The sequence below is a fragment of the Temnothorax americanus genome, unplaced genomic scaffold (genome assembly GCF_048541705.1).
Source record: "Temnothorax americanus isolate GAGA-0224 unplaced genomic scaffold, ASM4854170v1 Scaffold75, whole genome shotgun sequence".
Classification (NCBI taxonomy): Eukaryota; Metazoa; Arthropoda; class Insecta; order Hymenoptera; family Formicidae; genus Temnothorax; species Temnothorax americanus.
The window spans coordinates 247,207-270,165 of NW_027509798.1; the positions used below are offsets into that span (position 1 = coordinate 247,207).

At 47.2% G+C, this 22,959-nt stretch overlaps 2 protein-coding genes across 4 annotated transcripts in view; both read left to right on the forward strand.

Moving 5' to 3' along the window:
• LOC143906733 (uncharacterized) overlaps positions 1–10,215 on the forward strand; it is a 140,655-nt gene extending 130,440 nt beyond the window's left edge. Inside the window, exons 6-7 of the mRNA XM_077422975.1 lie at positions 8,645–8,793; positions 8,910–10,215. Coding sequence (XP_077279101.1) covers positions 8,645–8,793; positions 8,910–8,929 — 169 coding nt within the window. The 3' untranslated portion in view covers positions 8,930–10,215. The remainder of the gene's footprint in view (positions 1–8,644; positions 8,794–8,909) is intronic.
• Positions 1–22,959, forward strand: part of LOC143906735 (uncharacterized) — a 109,866-nt gene that overhangs the window by 51,329 nt on the left and 35,578 nt on the right. The gene's annotated exons all lie outside the window — the stretch shown is intronic.

The following is a 22,959-nucleotide window of genomic DNA, read 5'->3' on the forward strand; positions in this document are numbered from 1 at the left end:
TTCTAATAACATTGAATTGTTTTTATAAGTATTTATGTAATTATATATTCTTATATTTATATTCATTATTACTATTATTATATTACTTTTGCTTTTTGTCTGTCTCTCTTTTCGATTTGTGATCGAGGTGGATCGAGTAGCTGAGATACGAATAGATGAGAGAGGTTGGTGAAAAGAAGCTGAAGAAGTTTGTGTATTATTATTAGTATTATAATGCGCGAATTATATATTTAGTTTTTAATATTATTAAGCCATACAATTTTTTTTGTGCAATAGCTTAGTATTATCAGTAAAGTTTTCAATAATATGTATTCCATTATTTGTAAAAATTTATTTAAGTATTTATAAAATGTAAAAATTTTATTAATATATATTGTGTGTGACTACATATTATCGTATCATTAAAAAATTGTGTTTATTACTACACACACACACACACACACACACAAAATGTATAATATATTTAATATATAATATATTGTAAAATGTGACGTTTTATAAAAATCCGTACAAAATTACCTTTTTAAAAAAAAAGTAAAAAAGGCGCCAACTACACGTATAGTAGTGTATATGTTGTTACCTAAAAAAAAAAAAGAAAGTGGTAGTATTATACCTCGAAAAAACCTAAGTAACAAGTGGTAGATCTTTATATCTCGAAAAATCTCGAAAAAATCTAAGCAGTAGTATCTTTATTTCCGAAAAATTATAACCCAAGTGATACACGTCACAAAATTATGTTACCTTATCAAAAAGAAGAGTCGCGCTTCAAGTGATCTATTACAATTACAAAAAAGAAATGATATCTCTTTAAGTTAGAGCGCCAATTACAGAGAGAACATGTATATTGCCTCAAAAAATAATTGTTGCACTGCATTAAAAAATCTTTACATTGTGTCAATTAGAAAAGAATGTATAATAACAATTTTATAAGATTAAAAAATTTTATTTAAATTTAACAAGGGAATACAAGATATTTAAATACAAAGTTATTTACATGTGTATTTTTTAATGGCCACAAAGAATTACAGAAGTAACAGTACAAAATAAAAATATTTTATTAAAATACATAAATTTTTCTTGTAAAAAAACTTGGCGCTGCTAGACCTCGAAATTTTAAATAAATAAATAAACTTATTCTATACTTAATTATAAGCCGCATTATCCGCCGTCCGCGTAGTCACGCACACCCATATCACTCACTCCCACATCCACGCTGATAATCATTTAATATTACTCCCATTGTATTCTTCTCTGAATTATTTTTATTTATTGTTGTTTTTATTTATTTAAAAGGTCTAGCAGCGCCAAGTTTTTTTACAAGAAAAATTTATGTATTTTAATAAAATATTTTTATTTTGTACTGTTACTTCTGTAATTCTTTGTGGCCATTAAAAAATACACATGTAAATAACTTTGTATTTAAATATCTTGTATTCCCTTGTTAAATTTAAATAAAATTTTTTAATCTTATAAAATTGTTATTATACATTCTTTTCTAATTGACACAATGTAAAGATTTTTCAATGCAGTGCAACAATTATTTTTTGAGGCAATATACATGTTCTCTCTGTAATTGGCGCTCTAACTTAAAGAGATATCATTTCTTTTTTGTAATTGTAATAGATCACTTGAAGCGCGACTCTTCTTTTTGATAAGGTAACATAATTTTGTGACGTGTATCACTTGGGTTATAATTTTTCGGAAATAAAGATACTACTGCTTAGATTTTTTCGAGATTTTTCGAGATATAAAGATCTAAAACTTGTTACTTAGGTTTTTTCGAGGTATAATACTACCACTTTCTTTTTTTTTTAGGTAACAACATATACACTACTATACGTGTACTTGGCGCTTTTTTTTACCTTTTTTTAAAAAAGGTAATTTTGTGCGGATATCACGCCTTTTTGTAGTATATTACGCATTGTATAAACAGTATGTACAGGATAAAGCTATTTGGAGGTATAATACTACCACTTTGTTTTTTTCGAGGTAACAACATAACAGGGTAACAACATAATACATATACACTATTATGCGTGTACTTGGCGCTCTTTTTTACCTTTTTTTTAAAAAAGTAATTTTGTACGGATATCACGCTTTTTTGTAGTGTTACGCATCTTAATCTTATAAACCGTATATAATACAAGGTATGAAGCTAAAAGTGTTACGGATTATTATTTCTAAAGAAAACAATTTAATATTTTGTTAGTTTTTTTTAAATAATAATCGGTAACCCTTTTAGTTGTACACCTTGTATATATTTTTCAATTTCAACATAAAACACAATCGCAATAAAACATGATTAATGTTAATAAGTCGTTAACGGTAAAATTCTTTATTTATTTTTATTTGCGTGTTTTACTGAATGTTGTTCGCAACTGTATATGTACCGATATTTTCAGGTATCGATATTTTTGATAATTATTTTTACGTCAGACATAATTTTAATTCATACAATTTTTATTATGTCTAGACATAATTTTAATTCAGCGATTTTTATTATGTCATGACATAATTTTAATTCTGCCGCTAGGGAAATTTTAAGTCGATTGTTATGAATCAAGCTTGAATTCAATGTTTAGGTGTCTCAGGTTGCCGATGACGAGGTCCACATAGCGCGCTCTATAGTTTGCGGTGTCTAAGTGTATTAATACCTTGAATTCGATGGCCACGTGTTCCAAGTTGCCGATGACGAGGTCCACATATTGCGCTTCGTAGTTTTCGGTGTCTACATGTATTAATACCTCGAATTCGATATCTACGTGTCCTACATTGGGTGCGTTCAGCCGATACTTTGCTAGCCTAGCAATCGTGAGCAGTCGCTCGTTTTCGCTCGTTTCCTCTTTTTTGACCTACTGGATTAAAAAGAGAGGGAACGAGCAAAAACGAGCGACTGCTCACGATTGCTAGGCTAGCGGAGTATCGGCTAAACGCACCCATTCAGATTTAAAGTTATTAATACACCTAGACACCAAAAACTACGAAGCGCAATATGTGGACCTCGTCATCGGCAACCTGGGACACCTAAACATTGAATTCAACATATTATTACACCTGGACACCGAAAACTACGAAACACACTATGTGGACCTCGTCATCGGCAACCTGGGACACCTAGACATCAAATTCAACGTACGATTACACCTGGACACCGGAAACTATGAAGCGCACTATCTGGATCTCGTCATCGGCAACCTGGGACACGTGAACATCGAATTCAAGGTATTAATACACGTAGACACCGAAAACTACGGAGCGCACTATGTGGGCCTCGTCATTGGCAACCTGGGACACCTAGACATCGAATTCAACGTACGATTACACCTGGACACCGAAAACTACGAAGCGCACTATCTGGATCTCGTCATCGGCAACCTGGGACACGTGAACATCGAATTCGAGGTATTATTACACCTAGACACCGAAAACTACGGAGCGCGATATCTGGACCTCGTCATCGGCAACCTGGGACACGTGGACATCAAATCCAAGGCATTAATACACGTGGACACCGAAAACTATAAAGCGCATTATCTGGATCCCGTCATCGGCAACCTGGGACACGTGGACATCGAATTCAAAATATTAATACACGTAGACACCGAAAACTACGGAGCGCACTATGTGGACCTTGTCATCGGCAACCTGGAACACGTAGACATCAAATTCAACGTATTATTACATCTGGACACCGAAAACTATGAAGCGCACTATCTGGACCTCGTCATCGGCAACCTGGGATACATAGACATCAAATTCAAGCTTGATTCATAAGAATCGACTTAAAAATTCCCTAGCGGCACTTTCTGCCAAGCGTAGAGAACCTTCTTTTCCGTTGACTCAATATTTATTATATATATACCTAATTTACACCTAAATAGAAATCTTCCTCCTGACCGATAAGTCTATCGACCTAATTTCGAAATACGCGCGCGATATCGAAACTGGCGATACCTGCGCCGCCAGTGTCGAAAAAGTGAAAGTGACGTTCTCTGTTTGTTACATGTATGTTATAAAGAGCGGTCGACGTAGACGACGACGAACGACGTATCTTAAAAATAAATTTTCGCATTTGGACTTTGCGTCGCAATATCTCCGCTCGTAGGGCACGTAGCGGAATATTATGAGAGAAACCCCCCCCCCTAATTGGACCCCAAGCTATCGATCAAGCCTACTTAGAACTTGATTCGTTCACTCGTTATCGAGATCTCAACATCTCGGGTACTCGCAACCCGTCGCGTCGCATAAAAGAGTCACGGTCGGTCTCGCTCCGCGTGTAACTGGCGCGAGACACCACCGTGTCTCTTGATCAATAAATGTATACATTTAATCTAAAAAGTGTTATATATTAATTTAAAATGTTTACATAATTTTTCTTTGTGTGTATACTATGTGTGTATACTTTTATATGTGAGAAAATTAATCTATATATATTATATGTGTGTTATATATATATATATACTTATTTTACATTTATTCCTGACTTATTTTATATAATATATATTTATATACAACATATATACTATTATTATTAGTATACTATTTCATATATTAGTATTTATATTTTATTATTTTGCATCATTAACAATTCATCTATTATTTATGTAATATTTTTTAATATATTTTTTTATTTTTTTCATTTTTTTGCGCGCATTGTTAACATTGTACATCATTAACAATAATTCTGCATAATTTTTATTAAAATTACCCAGCAAACACAGAATACACCTTTGATAGCAAATTGTCGCCAAGATGGCATCAAATTCCAAATTTAATGCCATCTTGGCGACAATTTGCTATCATAGGTGTATTCTGTGTTTGCTGGAAACAGACATAGTTGTATCTCGCGCCAACTGCGTTAAACTAACCTCAATATGGGCTAACGAGTAGGAAAGAAAGAGATGACGAAGAAAGAAGTGAGACAGAATACTGCTTTATTTCGCGCATGCGCACTCCATTTTGGCCAACACTAACATCAAAGGTGCCGACCGAGAGTTGCGCTACTGTATATACTGTGTTTTTACTTCGCGAGTTCCGTCTACCACGTTTCTTTGATTTCGGTGTAACGATGCACCCCGTGCGCTAAGCATCGTTCCCGGCTAACGACCGCCGGATGCTGCCCGACCGACGACCAGTCGGGCGAAGACCAGGGCGCGATGAGCCCACATTTTTAATGCAATTTCAAACGCACCGTGTGCGCGGGCCAAGCGCGGCACCAGTGCCTCCCGACGAGCGACGACGGCAGCCGAGCCGCCCCGAGGACGAGCGCGGCGCCGCGCCGCCCCACCACAGCGCGACGATCGGCGCTCCTCGCGAACCCGCCGCGCCGGGCGGATATATAAACCGCCGCTACGGCGAGAAAGACAGACTTCGTCGAGAAGCTCCGCTTCTTCCAGACGAAACTTATCCCGACTCTCAGGGAACACACCAAACGAGGTCCGGTGCTCCGAGTCTCGACTGAGAGCTCTCAGGTGTTCCCGCACTCCTTCGAACCTAACTCCGAAGGCACGGTTACGCGGGGTCGAGCGCGCTCGGCCTCGCAACGAGGGCTCTCGCTGCCGCCGCCGCGCCGCCTCGGGGCCGGGGCTCCGGAAATCTTCCTACGCTACGCGTTCCCGCACGCATATCATCGCGATACCGCGACATCCGCGAGCCTCCAGGCATTATACCGCGTTCGTCGCTAAATACCGCGCCGTTATCAAGTGCACAGGCACTTCCTGTAAATATACCGCGTCCGCCTATATGTAATATACCGAGCCCGTGGAATACGTCTATGTAACGCTACCGCGTGCGTCGTTAAATACCGCGCCGTTATCAAGTGCAAAGGCACTTCCTGTAAATATACCGCGCCCGCCTATATGTAATATACCGAGCCCGTGGAATACATCTATGTAACGCTACCGCGTGCGTCGTTAAATACCGCGCCGTTATCAAGTGCAAAGGCACTTCCTGTAAATATACCGCGTCCGCCTATATGTAATATACCGAGCCCGTGGAATCCGTCTATGTAACGCTACCGCGTGCGTCGTTAAATACCGCGCCGTTATCAAGTGCAAAGGCACTTCCTGTAAATATACCGCGCCCGCCTATATGTAATATACCGAGCCCGTGGAATACGTCTATGTAACGCTACCGCGTGCGTCGTTAAATACCGCGCCGTTATCAAGTGCAAAGGCACTTCCTGTAAATATACCGCGTCCGCCTATATGTAATATACCGAGCCCGTGGAATCCGTCTATGTAACTCTACCGCGTCCGTCGTTAAATACCGCGCCGTTATCAAGTGCAAAAGCACTTCCTGTAAATATACCGCGTCCGCTTATATGTAATACGTCTATGTAATATACCGAGCCCGTCGAGTAACGATACCGCGTTTGTCATCAAGTGCATCCGCACTACCTCATCGTTGTATATATCGCGTCAGCTTGGGCATATAATTAAACTGTGAATAAAACTACTGCATGTCTCACTAAATTGATTATTGTCTCTGGGCTTGTCATCGGACTCCTGATCCCGCACACCAGTCCGCGTTCGATAAAGTCAGGCCGTTACATCGGAACCACCCGTTACGCGCCCTATGATATACCCGGTGCTCTTACGCGTACGCGAGTCCTGGGTAACGCTTTCGCGCCTCCCCTACTTTTGGTCCGCTGATCGTGGGTCGTGGCCCGCCCCTGGTTACGCCCTGGGTGCGCCTCCGGTCTTCGTTCGCCGTTCGGTGGGCTGGTTGGCCTCCGGCCGTTACCGCGCCTCCGTGGTATCCCGATCTTGTATTCCGCGCGTTCGGCACGCCGCTCATCCGTCCGCCTGCGTTAGTCCCGCCAACTATTGCGCGCTCGCATGGTCTGTTCGCCGGCTCGGCCCCCCGCTCGCTCGGATTGTTTACCACTCGATCATCCGCTTAGTAAGTTGATCTCGCGGTTTATCCAGCGCGCCTATCGATCGCCGGTGTCCGCGGTGTTCTCGCGACCCACGCAGCCCTCTGGCATCGTCAATCGGTCGTTTGACCTTGTTCGCGCGGTTCCCTTACCATGTCGCATGGTAAGGCGATCTCGTTACCTATCTGTTCGCTACGTTATTTGTCTGTAGTAATCCTCTTTTGGGGTGTTCTTATTACCCTCGCGTTGTAAATTTATCGGTCGCACCGTCCGCTCGCTCGGTTCACTTACCATTACATATGGTAAGCCGGCTTTCGGTTTCGCGCGCTTCGCTGGACCGTCGCTAGTCGCTTTGCGTTATTGACGATTTTTGCGATTTGTTCGAGGTTGTTTTCATCCCGATCCGCACGGTGGTTCGGTTTATTTGTTTACCACTTCACTCGTTATGAACGCGCTTTTATCGTCGATTGCGCGACCGCGGTTCTCAACTCCCCCGGACAATTTTTCCGCGATATTACTCGCATTGGCTGCTGGCTCGTTAAACTTGAGTCTCTCCGACTCTGAAACTATACTTGAGCCTCAGTGTTACGCTCCGCGTCATCTTGTTAACTAGCTGAAGTTAATTTACGTTTAATCGTTTTGGTCCATATGACTTTTTTTTTTCTCAACGCGCAATTGTGCGTAATCTTTTCCCCTGACTTTTTTTTATATTTTGTCGGGGTTTTTAAGCAACGGTAAATCCGTGTTTTTCAAAACAAAATCAATTTACCTCTTTCGTAAATTAAATAAAATAAACTTAACCTTTTATTCGTAACACAAAATAATTTTCTTTGAACCAAACTATATATATCTAAATAAATTCTTTTATTCCCCTATAACTCAAAATCCACATAACGCAAGAAACTATACATAATCAAATAGACAAAAGGAAGACTCATCATTATATGTTTAACAAAATAAACTCTTTCAATTGTATATCGCAAATCAAAATACCAAACTAGATCATAACTATATATCTACCTATACGGCTAATAATCTTGTCTACGCATGTTTATTAGAACTTAGCCTTAATCTTAAGAAATTTTGGATCATATGTACATTGCAAGTTAAATACTCGCTCCGCGTTGCATCGTCCACAACCGCTCCTCCACGGTTGCCGCTTCTTTCTTTGCTGCCTGTATGATGAGCCATTGCGCTCGCACCGTATCAGGACTGACACGGTCGTCGTCAATCTCCGCCGTTGTCACCGGCTTGCGCCCCTTCTTTCCCTTTTTGCATTTTACCAAGGGGTGCGGCAGGATGAGGTCCCCCGTGATCGTGGGCCGCTTCTTCGCTGCATCCTTCGTCGTCACAATTGCAGCCGCCGGCTGCAAGGTGAGGTGAGGTTGTAACCGAACGGAGAAGTGATATTCCCCCCGATTTATATTTAGGTGTCCTGTCACGGTCGTCATTTTATTTATGCGGGTTTTGTTCCCTTCCGTGCGCCAGGCAAGCTATCGGTGCGTTTTTAGACGCTACGTCTCCGAGATTTCAGGCCCACGCCATATCGTCACGCACGCACCACAACGCTCGAATTTTCCGTCGAATCCAATCTTTCTACTGTAACCAAACGGAGGAGTGATATTCCCCCCGATTTATATTTAGGTGTCCCCGACACGGTCGCCACTCGATTTTAACCCTCAAAATGAGAAAGGATAACGCTCGATATTAGGATTTTCCCAACCTTTCGACGCCTCGCTGATTCCTCTTTCCTTGTTTCTGTTTCAGGTCGCCCCGTTGCCGCTGGATCTTGGATCATCGATGGACCAAGCACCTCGGACCTCTTCTGGACTGCAGCTGTGCACCGCTGACTGTGTCTCTGGATCTGCGCTGGACCGACTCAGGATCTCCCCGAACGGATTTGGGATCGCCAACAAGTAAGTATCAGGATCAGGTAAGTATATCTTTTAGGTAGGTTACCCGCACACGAATGAATTTAAGTACTCTGATTTCTTTTAGATAATAAAATATAATCTATTTTATTCTATTTCAGGTTGTACAAGTTTCTCGTGATTGACTTACATTTTAACGCATCTACCGCGGGTTATGTTACGCAAAGTCTAAGTTTTAATCGCAAGACTTTCAAGACCGAATCGACTGTACTCGACGAAGCTCTGGCGCGGAATCCTCGATGCTTGGGCTCCGCTTGGGCTCCCGACTTCCGGGATGGCTCTCCACTCTGGCGTAAATCCGCCTTTCCACATCTGTTTCGCACCTGTCTGTCCTACAGTGGCAGGTGCCGCACGTCTCTTCCGCGTTCCATCGTGACAGGTGTTGCCTCGAACAAAAGGCCCATTGTGACTTGTTATTCACATTCCACCGCTTTGATCAATTGTTCTTGGAATACCAGTTTTTTTAACTTCTCGAATATTCCTTCGAGCATCTACCCGGTGTCCCGTTTCCCTTAATTAATTATTAAATTTCCTTTAATGTGAATCATGTCGTTAATCTTTTAATTGGAACTGGGACCCCGCGTTTACATTTCTTTTTTTATGACTAACGCTTCGCGCGCGGTCTCGTGACGTTGTCCGTTCACCTGGGTCATTTACGGCTCGCTGCCTCATATACGCGTGGTATCGGGAAGTACCCTTTGCAGTCGTTTTATTCGCTTTATTTTGACTCGAATCGACTTATTCGTCGTCCACTATGTTAATCCCGTTTCGATCGGTCGTCCAGGTAATCGGATCTCGTCTTTCCGGTGACCACCTTTACGTGGATCGTGATTTCGTCCTTTACGCGTTCGCTTCGCCGGCCGATGGTCGGTTATCGCTCGTCGCCGAGTGAGTCCCGATTGCGCACATTACAAATCGGACACAACAATATTTCCCGATCGGACACGGTGCTGTTCGGACACGGTGCCGATTGGACACAGTTACTATCGGACACGATGTCGATCGGACACGGTGCCGTTCGGACACGGTGCCGATCGGACACAATCCCGATTGGACACAGTTACTATCGGACACGATGTCGATCGGACACGGTGCCGTTCGGACACGGTGCCGTTCGGACACGGTGCCGTTCGGACACGGTGCCGTTCGGACACGGTGCCGTTCGGACACGGTGCCGTTCCGACACAGTGCCGATCGGACACGGTGCCGATTGGACACGGTGCCGATTGGACACAATCCCGATCGGACACAGTTACTATCGGACACATTTAGTTGCATTCGGACACGGTGTTGATCGGACACGGTTACTATCGGATACATTTAGTTGCATTCGGACACGGTGTCGATTGCACACGGTGCCGATTGCACACGGTCCCGATTGCACATGGTGCCGATTGCACACGGTCCCGATTGCACACGGTGCCGATTGCACACGGTGCCGATTGCATACGGTGCCGATTGCACTTGGTGTCGATTGCACCCGGTGGCGTTTGCACACGGTGCCGATTGCACACGGTGCCGATTGCACACGGTGCCGATTGCACACGGTGGCGCTTGCACACGGTGCCAATTGCACACGGTGCCGATTGCACACGGTCCCGATTGCACACGGTTCCGATTGCACACGGTGCCGATTGCACACGGTGCCGATTACACACGGTGCCGATTGCACTCGGTGTCGATTGCACACGGTGGCGTTTGCACACGGTGCCAATTGCACACGGTGGCGATTGCACACGGTGCCGATTGCACACGGTGGCGTTTGCACACGGTGTCGATTGCACACGGTGGCGTTTGCACACGGTGGCGTTTGCACACGGTGCCGATTGCACACAGTGGCGATTGCACACGGTGCCGATTGCACACGGTGCCGATCGGACACGGTGCCGATCGGACACGGTGCCGTTCGGACACGGGACACGGTGCCGATCGGACACGGTGCCGATCGGACACGGTGCTGATCGGACACGGTGCCGATCGGACACGGTATTGATCGGACACGGTGCCGTTTGGACACGGTCACGTTTGGAAATAAAATACGAAAGTTTATGTATATGTTCGAGATTGTTAAAACAATAATAAACTAAAAAACTATAGCATTACGCGAGGTTAAAAAATTTGTCATCGTATTATGTATTTATATCAAGAGTATGCGCGGAGCGAGACCGACCGTGACTCTTTACGAGTTGCGAGTACTTGAGATGTTGAGATAAATTATTTACGGATAGCACATTAAGCGGTAGTCAGAGCTACAAATCTATATAAAGATATGTATTATACTGTAATATCGTGTACGTACTTCAAGTATGAAGTCGATTGACATATTTCCTAACCTCAAGCCGTCCTCTCATTGGAGTGCTTTATTATTGCTTTTACAGTCTTGAACAGTATATAAAATGTCGAAATATTTTTTTCTTTTAGTCAAAGTGGCGTTAAATGAGTATACTTTTGTCAAATAAAAGATCAGTTGTTTATCTTAATAATTTAAAGTTAATTCTTCTTTATACATAATAAGATACACTAGTGTTACTTATTAATAATCTGAGATTGCAGTTTATTGATTTACAGCAATGTTTTAGCAATTATTTAATAGAGATTTAGCTCCCTTTTCTTTCAGTGGCGCAACAAAAAATTATTTTACTGTCAGAAATGACGTATCTCTGTATCTACGCAATGCACAGGCATACTATAAAGGCATGCATTTACAGTGTGGACTCCAATTTCAAATGTGAACATTATTTGCTGTTTGCTAACTTTTATTGTAGTATGTTTAGCAGCTGGTAATGGTACATATTATTGTTGACAACATTTGTACTAAAATTACTTGTGTACGAAATTCTAATTTCTAATGTTTTTAATTTACAGTATGGAAGTAAAGAAAGTGTTTGTATTTAACGTAGATGTATTCTAACACTTGGTATAAAAGATAAGGAAAGATAGAGATAATGAAACGATAGAGAAAATGCTGTTATAAAAAACACATATGGCAAGTATGATATATATTTTCAAAGTTACAAGAATTATTTTTAACAAAATAAACTCTTTTTATATAGTCGACAAAATAAATTTTCTGTTTTAAATGGAACGCGATGGGAGGGTCCCGTTTGCCTACAAAACGATTGCCTACAGGTTCGATTGCACACACTTATTGCACACAATCCCAATAGCACACATTTCAATCTGCCTACAGAACGATTGCCTACAGGCATTATTGCGCACATATTTCTTTGTCTACACGATCATATTGCGCACAGCGCATTGCACACACGACCGTATTGCACACAACGCATTGCGCACACGACCGTATTGCACACAGCGCATTGCACACACAACCGTATTGCACACAGCGCATTGCACACATGGCTGTTATTGCACACACGACCGTATTGTACACAGTGCACTGTAAAAACGGCTGTATTGCATACAGCGTATTGCACGCAGCGCATTGCACACATGGCTGTATTGCACACAGCGCATTGCACACACGACCGTATTGCTCACAGCGCATTGCACACACGACCGTATTGCACACAGCGCATTGCACACATGGCTGTATTGCACACAGCGCATTGCACACACGACTGTATTGCTCACAGCGCATTGCACACACGACCGTATTGCACACAGCGCATTGCACACATAGCTGTTATTGCACACACGACCGTATTGCACACAGCGCATTGCGCACACGACCATATTGCACACATGGCCGTATTACACACACGGCCGTATTGCACACACGTCCGTGTTGCACACACAGCCGTATTGCACACACGGTTGTATTGCACACACGGCCGTGTTGCACACACGACCGTATTGCACACACGACCGTATTGTACACACGGCCGTGTTGCACACACGACCGTATTACACACACAGCCGTGTTGCACACACGACCGTATTGCACACACGACCGTATTGCACACACGGCCGTGTGCACACACGGCCGTATTGCACACACGGTCGTATTGCACACACGGCCGTATTGGAATATTGCAATGCTTTAGCTTTTTGTATTGTAGAAGACGATGGAAATAATGACGACGTTTACACCAAGTGATAACGGCTCGATTTACAGCGAAGTTTGAATATCGATGATATAACTTAATTCGGCGTAAATCGGGCCGTGTAAACGTAGTCAATGCTGTAGCATTGATACACGCGCTTCCGAAGGTTAGCGCTAGGTTGAAAATCCAATTGCCTGTGTTATTCCCTGTTCCTGTTGCCTGTACTTTTGTATTGCATTCAGCTTAAGGTTTCGGGATACTCACAGCAGCCATATTGGAATCGTGACGTCAGACGCGAGAAATAACACGCTGAGAATTTTGCGTGCCATTTCTACATAAAAAAAATATTTGGATTTAAAAAAACACTCCAGGTCGCTTTAGCACACTTCTAAAATAGTCCGAAACTAATCTTTTCTGTTATAAGTTAATAATAGGGTGGTTAAATAAGTATATGGGACTTGGTGCGAAGTGTCATGATGCGATCAAGTGATTGTGCATCTGCAAGCTAGGTTTCATATTACAGTCATTTTTCAGCTGTTGATTGATTGTCAACAAAAAAGGTTAGTTTTCGGACTATTTTAAAAGTGTGTTAAAACGATCTGAAGTGTTTTTTTTTCTAATCAAATATCTTCGTTAAAAAATAGCACGCAAGAATTCTCCATGTATTATTTCTCGCCTCTGACGTCACGATTTTCAATATGGCTGATTAAGTATCAAAAGCTTTAAAACTGTTCTATTTTTATGTAGATATAGTTGTTGAAAAATTACATAATTATTACTCTTTATGAATTAAGTTAATATGGAAAAAGTCCGAAGTGCTCCTTATCCGATTTTGATGAGCTTTCAATATGTCGTTTTCTCAGATGAAAATAAGGGATACGTATTCTTTTGGTACATATCCAATCGTATGTTTAAAAGTTTAAAAAACTTCTTTCAAAAAGATCCAATTTTCTTTTTTGAGGTAAAAATATCTCTAAAACTATTTAATCTAAAAAAAAAATTGATATAAGTAATATACAAAAGAAAAGTGCAAGGTATAAGAAACAAAAAAATTACTTATATGTTTCAAGTTCTGTAAGGATATGTCGTTTTATGTAGATATAACACGAATACATGTTGTATATTCTTTCCGACATTTTCGAAACTATTAAGACTCAGACGTGTAACGGCCTGCCTTTTGGCTGTTTATATCGAACGCGGACTAGCTCGCCGACCAGGAGTTCGATGGTAGGCCCAGAGACAGAAGGCAGTTCTGATATGGAACGTGGTTTATTACGGTGGTTCAATTACAACAGACTGTCGCGATAGTTACAACGGAGATGCAAGCGGACCATGCGGCTAACGCGGGCGGTTTATAATCTAGACGACGGTCGCGGTAATTACAAAGTACGGAAACGCATTCGGTTTATGCGGCGGACGCGGGCGGATTATATTCTATAAGACGGTCGCGATAATTGCAAATTACGGGAACACATTCGGTTTATGCGGCGGACGCGGGCGGATTATATGCTATAAGACGGCCGCGATAATTACAACGCATTCGGTGTATGCGGCGGACGCGAATCAGGTGGTCCGTACCGGCGCGATGCGGTACGCGTGCGAACGGGTCTTTAAGCCGGCCAATGGCTGATCGGCCCGCGGCGCGAGATTCGCGGCGCGGGCGCGTGTATGTTATCCGGCGCGGTTTCTTTCTCGCGATACGATCCGGTGTTAATTACGCGGCGCGGTGGGAAGGAAAACGAACGGCCAGGGGCTAGGCTGGTCGATCGGTTGACGAGGAGGTCCGACTGTTCCGGCGGCAAGAACCCTTGTCGAGAGGCCGAGCACGCTCGACCCCTGGTTACCGTGGCAGACGGGGTGTTCCGGGTAGGAAGGCGGTCCGCGCTCGAGAATTCTCGAACGAGGCACAGAACGCTGTACCCCGTTTCGTAAGCTGGCCTAGGAAGCGGAAAGGTACTCGTCTCCGAGGGTAGCGGAGCACAGGTAGCTAGACTCGGATCGGAGTGTCTACCTGTCGCGGCGCCGGTATTTTATACTCGCCCGGGTGGTACGCTAGGGAGGGGAGGCCGATTCCCGCGTGAGCCGCGCCGCCGGCGGAGCGGAGCGGAATCGGCGTGGCGGTAAGCGTGCTCGCGCTCGGAGGCGCTCGGCTCCCCTCGGTTTCTGTCGGAGACCCGGGAAGATGTCGGTGCGGCGGAGTGCCGCGCACACGATCGGAGTTAAGTCGTTTAAAAATAAGGTGGGCGCACCGCGCCCTTTCCTCGCCTGATGGAGATCGTCGGGCGGCATCCGGCAGTTCTTCGCCGGGAATGATGCATGTGTGGGGGTGCATCGTTACATCACCCCCCCCTTAGTATGCCTGAACTTTGAGGCAGGCGTTGATGGCCGGTCGGGGTAGTCGGCTGACCTTGGCTGGACCTACCCCGTGGTGCCCTGGGATTTCTCCTTAATCCATCGAATTGACCCATCTCCATTAAATCGGATGTGCCAGCGCCTATTTCCGAGTCGGGCTTTGTATTCGCGGGAGACGTGGCGTGCGAAATGTGGCACGTCCACGGTAATCCCGGGCGCGACGATGATCGGCATCGGCGGCGGTGGCAGCGGGCCCATCACTCGGGCCGGGTTGAGGGCTGGTCGTGGCCTTAGCGGTGCCGTATTGCGCGGTTGCAGTCGCCGGGGTAGCGGTGGCGGCGGCGTGATCAGCCACGCTTGTTTCGCTCTGTTGGCTGCGTCGGATCTCTGCACGATGGTGCCGATGCGAGGCCACGTCCGTGGAGGTGCGGGTCTCTCCGGCGTTGGTGGCGGCGTGGGCTCGGGATCGCCGCGGTATAGCGTGGCCCACCCGTGCCCGATCCCGGGGTTGGCGGGATCGTACGGCTCGGGGTCCTCTCTCAGGATTTCCTCGATCTCTTGCAGGATATTTCGCTCCGTAGCTTGCTCCGTCGCTGTGTCTTCCGTCATGGTGACAGTTGATCTGACAGATCGGTGGCCGCGTTGTTCGCTCGCTTCCTATCGTCGCCGGGTTTCCTGGCTTATCCGGGGGGGAAGGTCGTACCATCTTTATTTTGTTCGGCGTGACAATAATATTCCACGGTGATCTTACACGTTGACAATAATATTCACGGTACCTGACAATAATATTTTTGTCGGCGCTAACCGTTTCAGCGCGCGTCGTCGGCGTGGATTCGTAACGTACGGTCGCGGCGGCGGTTTCGTCGGCGGGTTCCCTTTCCAGGTCGGGATCGTGTACGACGGGTGTCGTATCGGTGGGCGCGCGTTTGAGATCCTGTACATGCACGTGACGGTACCATTTTCCCTGGCGGCTACGGAGGTCGACTATTACTGGCGAGATGATGCGACGAACTTCGAGCGGACCGCTAAATTTTGGAGCGAGCTTCGCGTTGAATGCGGCTTCTTTGTTAGACAGGGGCCAGTCGCGCTTCCACACCCATTCCCCGATTCGCGGTCGCCAGTCCCGGCGGTGGAGATTGTAATGTTTCTCCTGGCGTTGGAAGGCGCGGGCTAATTGAACGCGCACGAGCTCGTACGCCTTGTTCAAACGACGGTGTACCGGGGTGGCCGGGCCGGCCGCGGACGGTAGGCCATTTTCCCCGGGGCGGCGTAATTCGCGGCCGTGATTTAAAAACGCGGGTGTTTAACCGGTCGCGTCGTGCGTTGCGGTGTTATACGCGAACTGGAGTTCTGGCAGGTGCTCGTCCCACGTTTTATGTTTCTTGGCGTACTGCGCGATCATCGTTTTAATGACGCGATTAGTTCTTTCTACGGGGTTGCAGTGGGGTGCGTATGCCGGCGTGAAACGTTGTCGGATACCGCACTCGTTTAGTAGTTGCGCGAGTTGTTTTGACTTTAGTTGCGTACCATTGTCCGAAAGAATCTCCTCCGGACAGCCGTGTCGGAGGATAATGGTTTCGGTAATATGCTTTACAATCGCGGGCGCGGTGGCGCGTCGTAGCGGGCGGAGCTCGACCCATTTCGTAAAACGGTCTTGCATATTGAGCAACCATATGTGCCCGGCGGCGGATCGTGGCAACGGACCGACGAGGTCGATGGTGACCTGTTGCCATGGTCGTTTGAGGGCGGTCGGATGCAGTTGGCCGGCTGGTTTTTCCTGCGCAACCTTATGCGCGAGACAGGTCGCGCATTCGCGGACGTACCGTGCGATATCGCGGAACATGCCGGGCCAGTAAAATCGTTGCGCGATTCGCGCGATCGTTTTGACGATCCCCAAGTGGCCGGCGGTCGGGGCGTCGTGGTAACGCGCGAGAATCTCGGGGCGTTGGTCCTTCGGCACGCACTCTTTCCACTGTTCGTCTGCCGGTGTATCTTTAAAATCGAGACTGAGGAGCACGTGCTTCCACAGTCGGCCCTGGTCTATTCGGAAATCGGGCGCCTCGTGTGGCGCGGTTTCGGCTGCATGCCACATGCGCGTATACCATGGGCACTTCGGGGCGGTGACGCTGAGGAGCTCGGATTGCCTCGACAGCGCGTCCGCCACCTTGTTCAGTGTCCCTTTACGGTATTTAACGTCGAAGTCGTACTGCTGCAATTCAAAGGACCAACGTCCTAATCGGCCGGACGGCGACTCTAGTTTCTGTAGCCACTTTAACGATTGGTGATCCGTGATCACCGTGAACCGGTACCCCTCGAGGTAATCGCGCATCCGCCTAATTCCCCATACGACTTCCAAACACTCCAGTTCGGTAGCGCTATAGTTTCGCTCGGCGTGATTCAATGTGCGGCTAGCGTACGCGATGACACGCTCGCCCTCCGGAAAGTACTGCGTGAGTACGGCTCCCAGACCCGTGGTGCTGGCGTCCGTCTGAAAGTGAAATTGCCGCGTAAAGTCCGGGCAGGCGAGGACCGGCGCGGTGGTCAGCGTGCGTTTGAGTGTGTCGAACGCGTTCTGCTCGGCCTCCCCCCAGGCCCATCGGGCCTGCTTGCGTGTCAGCGCGGTGAGCGGCGCGGCGAGGGTGGCGAAGTCTTTAATGAACCGGCGGTACCAGCTCGCGAGTCCTAAAAATTGTCGGATGTGTCGTACGTTCTGGGGCACGGGCCAGTTCGTGACGGCGCTAACCTTGTCCGGGTCGGTGCGGATGCCGTCGCGGTCGACGATGTGGCCGAGATACTTTATACGGTCGGTACAGAAACGGCATTTTTCCGGGTTAATCTTTAGCTTCGCGGCTCGGAGTCGGCGGAAAACTTCGCGCATAACGCGTAGGTGCTCCTCGAACGTTTCAGTGGCGATCACGATGTCGTCCAAGTATACGAACACGTGCGGCCATAATTCGGGACCGAGGATCGAGTCGAGCAAGCGCTGAAAAGTCGCCGGGGCCGAATGCAAGCCGAACGGCATAACCCGGAATTGCATCAGCCCTTTGCCGAGGACCGTAAACGCGGTTACGGGTCGGCTCTCCGGCGCGAGGGGCACCTGCCAGTACCCGTTTTTTAGATCGAGGGTTGACAGGTACCGAGCCCCCCGTAATCTATCTAGCGTCGCGGTGATTTGCGGTAGTGGATACGCGTCTTTTTCGGTAAGCTCGTTAACCCAGCGGAAATCAATGCAAAAACGCGGTTTGCCGTCTTTTTTTCGTGCGATCACGATCGGCGAGCTTCAGGCGCTGTGCGACGGCTCGATGATGCCGTCCTGCAGCATTTTTTCGACTTCTGCGTCTATGATCGCCTGCATCGCCGGGTTCCGCGGTCGATACCTCTGCTTAACCGGGCGGTCGGTTTTTACGCGGATTATATGTTCCCCGCGGTCCGTGGGGCCCTGCACCCCTTCGAACTTCGCGAGTTCGTCTGCCAGAAAACGGCGGAGGCGGTCCTCCTCGGTCGCCGCATCCTCCTCGTGAATGCCCCCGACGGTGGCTGTTATCGTGTCGGCGCTGGGCGGCGGCGGGGGCGGAATGGCGAAATCCATTTTGCCCCACAGGTCTACGCCTATCAACATGTCGCAGTCTAGCTTGGGCATGATTTGGAACCGGTGCCAAAACATGCGTCCTTGTACGGTCACGGGGAACGTAATTAAACTTGGGATGTCCGCGCGCGTCCCATCGGCGAGATATACCCGCCCGGTAATTGTCGTGATTGTGAAGTTTGCCGCCAACGTTTCCGCGGTGCTCGCGTTCACGAAGGAGGCTTCGGACCCGGTGTCTAAGAGAGCGTCGAACGTTTGGTCCGCTACGCGGACGCTCAGGTGCGGACGCGGTTTGTACGTTATGCGGAGGACCGGGGGGCGGCCGCCTCTTCCCCGGCCCGCGCGGCATTTCTCGACGGCGGGTGACAATCACGCGTAAACACGCCGTCCCGCCCACATTGTGAGCAAAACCGTTTGGGTGGCCGGCGGCAATCAAAACGAGTGTGCATGCGCTGTTTACAGCGCCAGCAACACTCGTGTCGGTCGTATGCGGTAGCGGCGAGCGCGGGTTGCGGGGCGGCAGGCTGTCGCGCGCGAGTCCGCTCTTTTATGCGCTCGAACTCCTCCGCCTGGCGCAGGATCTCGCGCGTCCGGGTGACGGAATCGCGTCGGAGGTAGAGCTGGTACCGCGGGTGCATGTTATCGTAGAGCGCGTCGAGCCGGTCTTCCTCTGTGAACCCGGTCGCTCGGCGCATCATGGTGAGCATTTCGGTGGCAAATTTGCGGTACGGTTCGTCCGGTCGCTGCATTCGCGTCTGTATTTCGCGAATGAGTTGAGCGCGGTATCGTCGCGGGAGGTAATACTCGCGGAAATCGGCGTGGAAGTCCTCCCAGCCCTGCCATGTGTGCCGGTTATTCCGGTATCAAAGAAGCGCGTCGCCCTTAAGTAACTCCGGAAGCCCCGCCAGTATTTGCGCGCCGGAAATCTGGTACGCGTCTTTAAGTTCTTCTAGCCGCTCGAGAAACGCGACGGGATCTTTGCCATCAAAATGGCACCCCCATTTTCTTATTTGATCCACGACTTGACCGGGGAATCCGGCCGGGCGATCGCTTACCGCCGGAAAAAAAACTTCGTACGGTGTTGCCGGAGCCGACAGCGGGCCGGTCGTTGTCGGCGCGAGGAGCGATCCCGGCGGCTGTATGACGATCGGAGGCACATATAACGGCCTGCCTTTTGGCTGTTTATATCGAACGCGGACTAGCTCGCCGGACCAGGAGTTCGATGGTAGGCCCAGAGACAGAAGGCAGTTCTGATATGGAACGTGGTTTATTACGATGGTTCAATTACAACAGACTGTCGCGATAGTTACAACGGAGATGCATGCGGACCATGCGGCTAACGCGGGCGGTTTATAATCTAGACGACGGTCGCGGTAATTACAAAGTACAGAAACGCATTCGGTTTATGCGGCGGACGCGGGCGATTATATTCTATAAGACGGTCGCAATAATTGCAAATTACGGGAACACATTCGGTTTATGCGGCGGACGCGGGCGGATTATATGCTATAAGACGGCCGCGATAATTACAACGCATTCGGTGTATGCGGCGGACGCGAATCAGGTGGTCCGTACCGGCGCGATGCGGTACGCGTGCGAACGGGCCTTTAAGCCGGCCAATGGCTGGTCGGCCCGCGGCGCGAGATTCGCGGCGCGGGCGCGTGTATGTTATCCGGCGCGGTTTCTTTCTCGTGATACGATCCGGTGTTAATTACGCGGCGCGGTGGGAAGGAAAACGAACGGCCAGGGGCTAGGCTGGTCGATCGGTTGACGAGGAGGTCCGACTGTTCCGGCGGCAAGAACTCTTGTCGAGAGGCCGAGCACGCTCGACCCCTGGTTACCGTGGCAGACGGGGTGTTCCGGGTAGGAAGGCGGTCAGCGCTCGAGAACTCTCGAACGAGGCACAGAACGCTGTACCCCGTTTCGTAAGCTGGCCTAGGAAGCGGAAAGGTACTTGTCTCCGAGAGTAGCGGAGCACAGGTAGCTAGACTCGGATCGGAGTGTCTACCTGTCGCGGCGCCGGTATTTTATACTCGCCCGGGTGGTACGCTAGGGAGGGGAGGCCGATTCCCGCGTGAGCCGCGCCGCCGGCGGAGCGGAGCGGAATCGGCGTGGCGGTAAGCGTGCTCGCGCTCGGAGGCGCTCGGCTCCCCTCGGTTTCTGTCGGAGACCCGGGAAGATGTCGGTGCGGCGGAGTGCCGCGCACACGATCGGAGTTAAGTCGTTTAAAAATAAGGTGGGCGCACCGCGCCCTTTCCTCGCCTGATGGAGATTGTCGGGCGGCATCCGGCAGTTCTTCGCCGGGAATGATGCATGTGTGGGGGTGCATCGTTACAGACGTATGCGGGAAAACGAGACGTACATATCGGACTCGCGTGGAAAAAATTCAGTTTGTTGTTATTCATCGAACGTCGTGTCCATTTTCGTATTTTTAAAAAATCTTTTCGGCGACTTTTTTCCATTTGACTTGACAACGCATCGAGCCTGAGTAATAAAGATAGCACGCTCGTAATACCTAGTAGATTCTGTTACTGCAGAATCTAACGCGATAAAATACAGAAGATACGATCGTCTCTATTTGGCGACAAGTCCTGTCCCGTGAAGATATAAATGCCGTGAGTTTAATATAGTTCTGTACCGTTGGGGAGAGAATCGTAGAAAAAATACGAAAGATGGAAACGAGGGTGAATTTGTCTCTTCTTTTTAGGTTCTCGTGCATCCTCGCATGAATGTCGACATCGAGCTTTGTACATTACCTTCAAGATCCGCGACTTCAGAAACGCCGGGATCACATTTTCATCGCGAATGTTAAATGCCCAAGATAGAATCGTATATCCTATAAAACGTCCCTCGTACGTTTCGGAAATAATTGCTCCGCTAAACGTGTCCCTTTTCTACAGTTCCCCAAAAAATTAATACAGTCCTTATATCTCTGCGTACTAAGGGAAAAAAAATTGGTGAGAATGTCGATAGTACATAAAAAAAAAAAACAAATACGCGCCATCGAAATGAGATGCCGTGAATTAAATATAAACGACGAAACGTACGAAGGGCGAGGTTTTATCTTATTCTAGCGTGGTACGTCAGCTAGGTGGTCATGTGTTATGCGATATCCGCTAAAAGGTATTATATACACGCAATATAGTTACGGAGTAGCGTTCACATTTATCGTACAGATAGACAATATTAATCTGGATGTATTTCAAATTGCATACTTTGCTAAACAATTCCTATATTTATCCTAACCGCTAGGTTAACTAAAAATTTTAATTTTTTTTACCGTTCAATCAACGTCATCGTAGGAAAAAAAGTAGTCGTAGTATTAATAGTAGTAATAATAGTAATAGTATCAGTAATAATAGTAAATTACAGGCGAAAAGATCCATACTAATCGATTAAAAATTAGTCTATGGGCCTACACTCGACGAGCGATAACGCTTGTACAATACACTCGGTGAAACAGTATACTCGCACAAAGAGAAGAAACACAAAAAAATACAATGCACATAATATATAGACGCGTGTAAACGAAAAAAAGTAAAAAAAAAACTAAACGTTTGCAGCCCTTTTCTCCCCGCCGGTCGATCGATTGTTCAATCATTTCCGAAAGCCGATCGCTCCTCTCCTCGAAAAGGCACGAGAAATTGTAAATTCCAAGTCTCTTAGTCTCGTATCCGCAAGCTATAAGAAATCCGTGTGTCGTGTAGAAAAACTCCTACAAAGTATCATACGCGGGAGGGTTAAAAGTGAAGTCGTGAAGAAAATCGCAAGACATCGGCAAGACACTCGATAAAAAAAACTCGCCCCGGTTTCCCTTTAGTCCTTGCGCGATTATTAGCGTTGGACGACGCTGATTATTGATCCAATTGGGAGATCGATTGTGGTCGGCGACGCAACGGGAATGACAGCCGGGAGAAGCCGCCGCTTTACTAACAGAAACGGCATCCCCAGGTCGCCGTGTATCGCATTGACGAGTAAGTTAGAGAGGACAAGCAATCGTGGACTCGCTGCTTTTTCGGTCTATGTAGATATAACACGAATACATGTTGTATATTCTTTCCGACAAAGTGGGCAAATGCGGTCTTCCAAATGTTCCTTGCAATTATTGCAAATGCATAAATGTCCACATGCGAAAAATATTTTCGTTATCTCTCTCTGTAAAGTAATAAAATAAATAAATAAAAAGAAATATTATTGATACCAGAA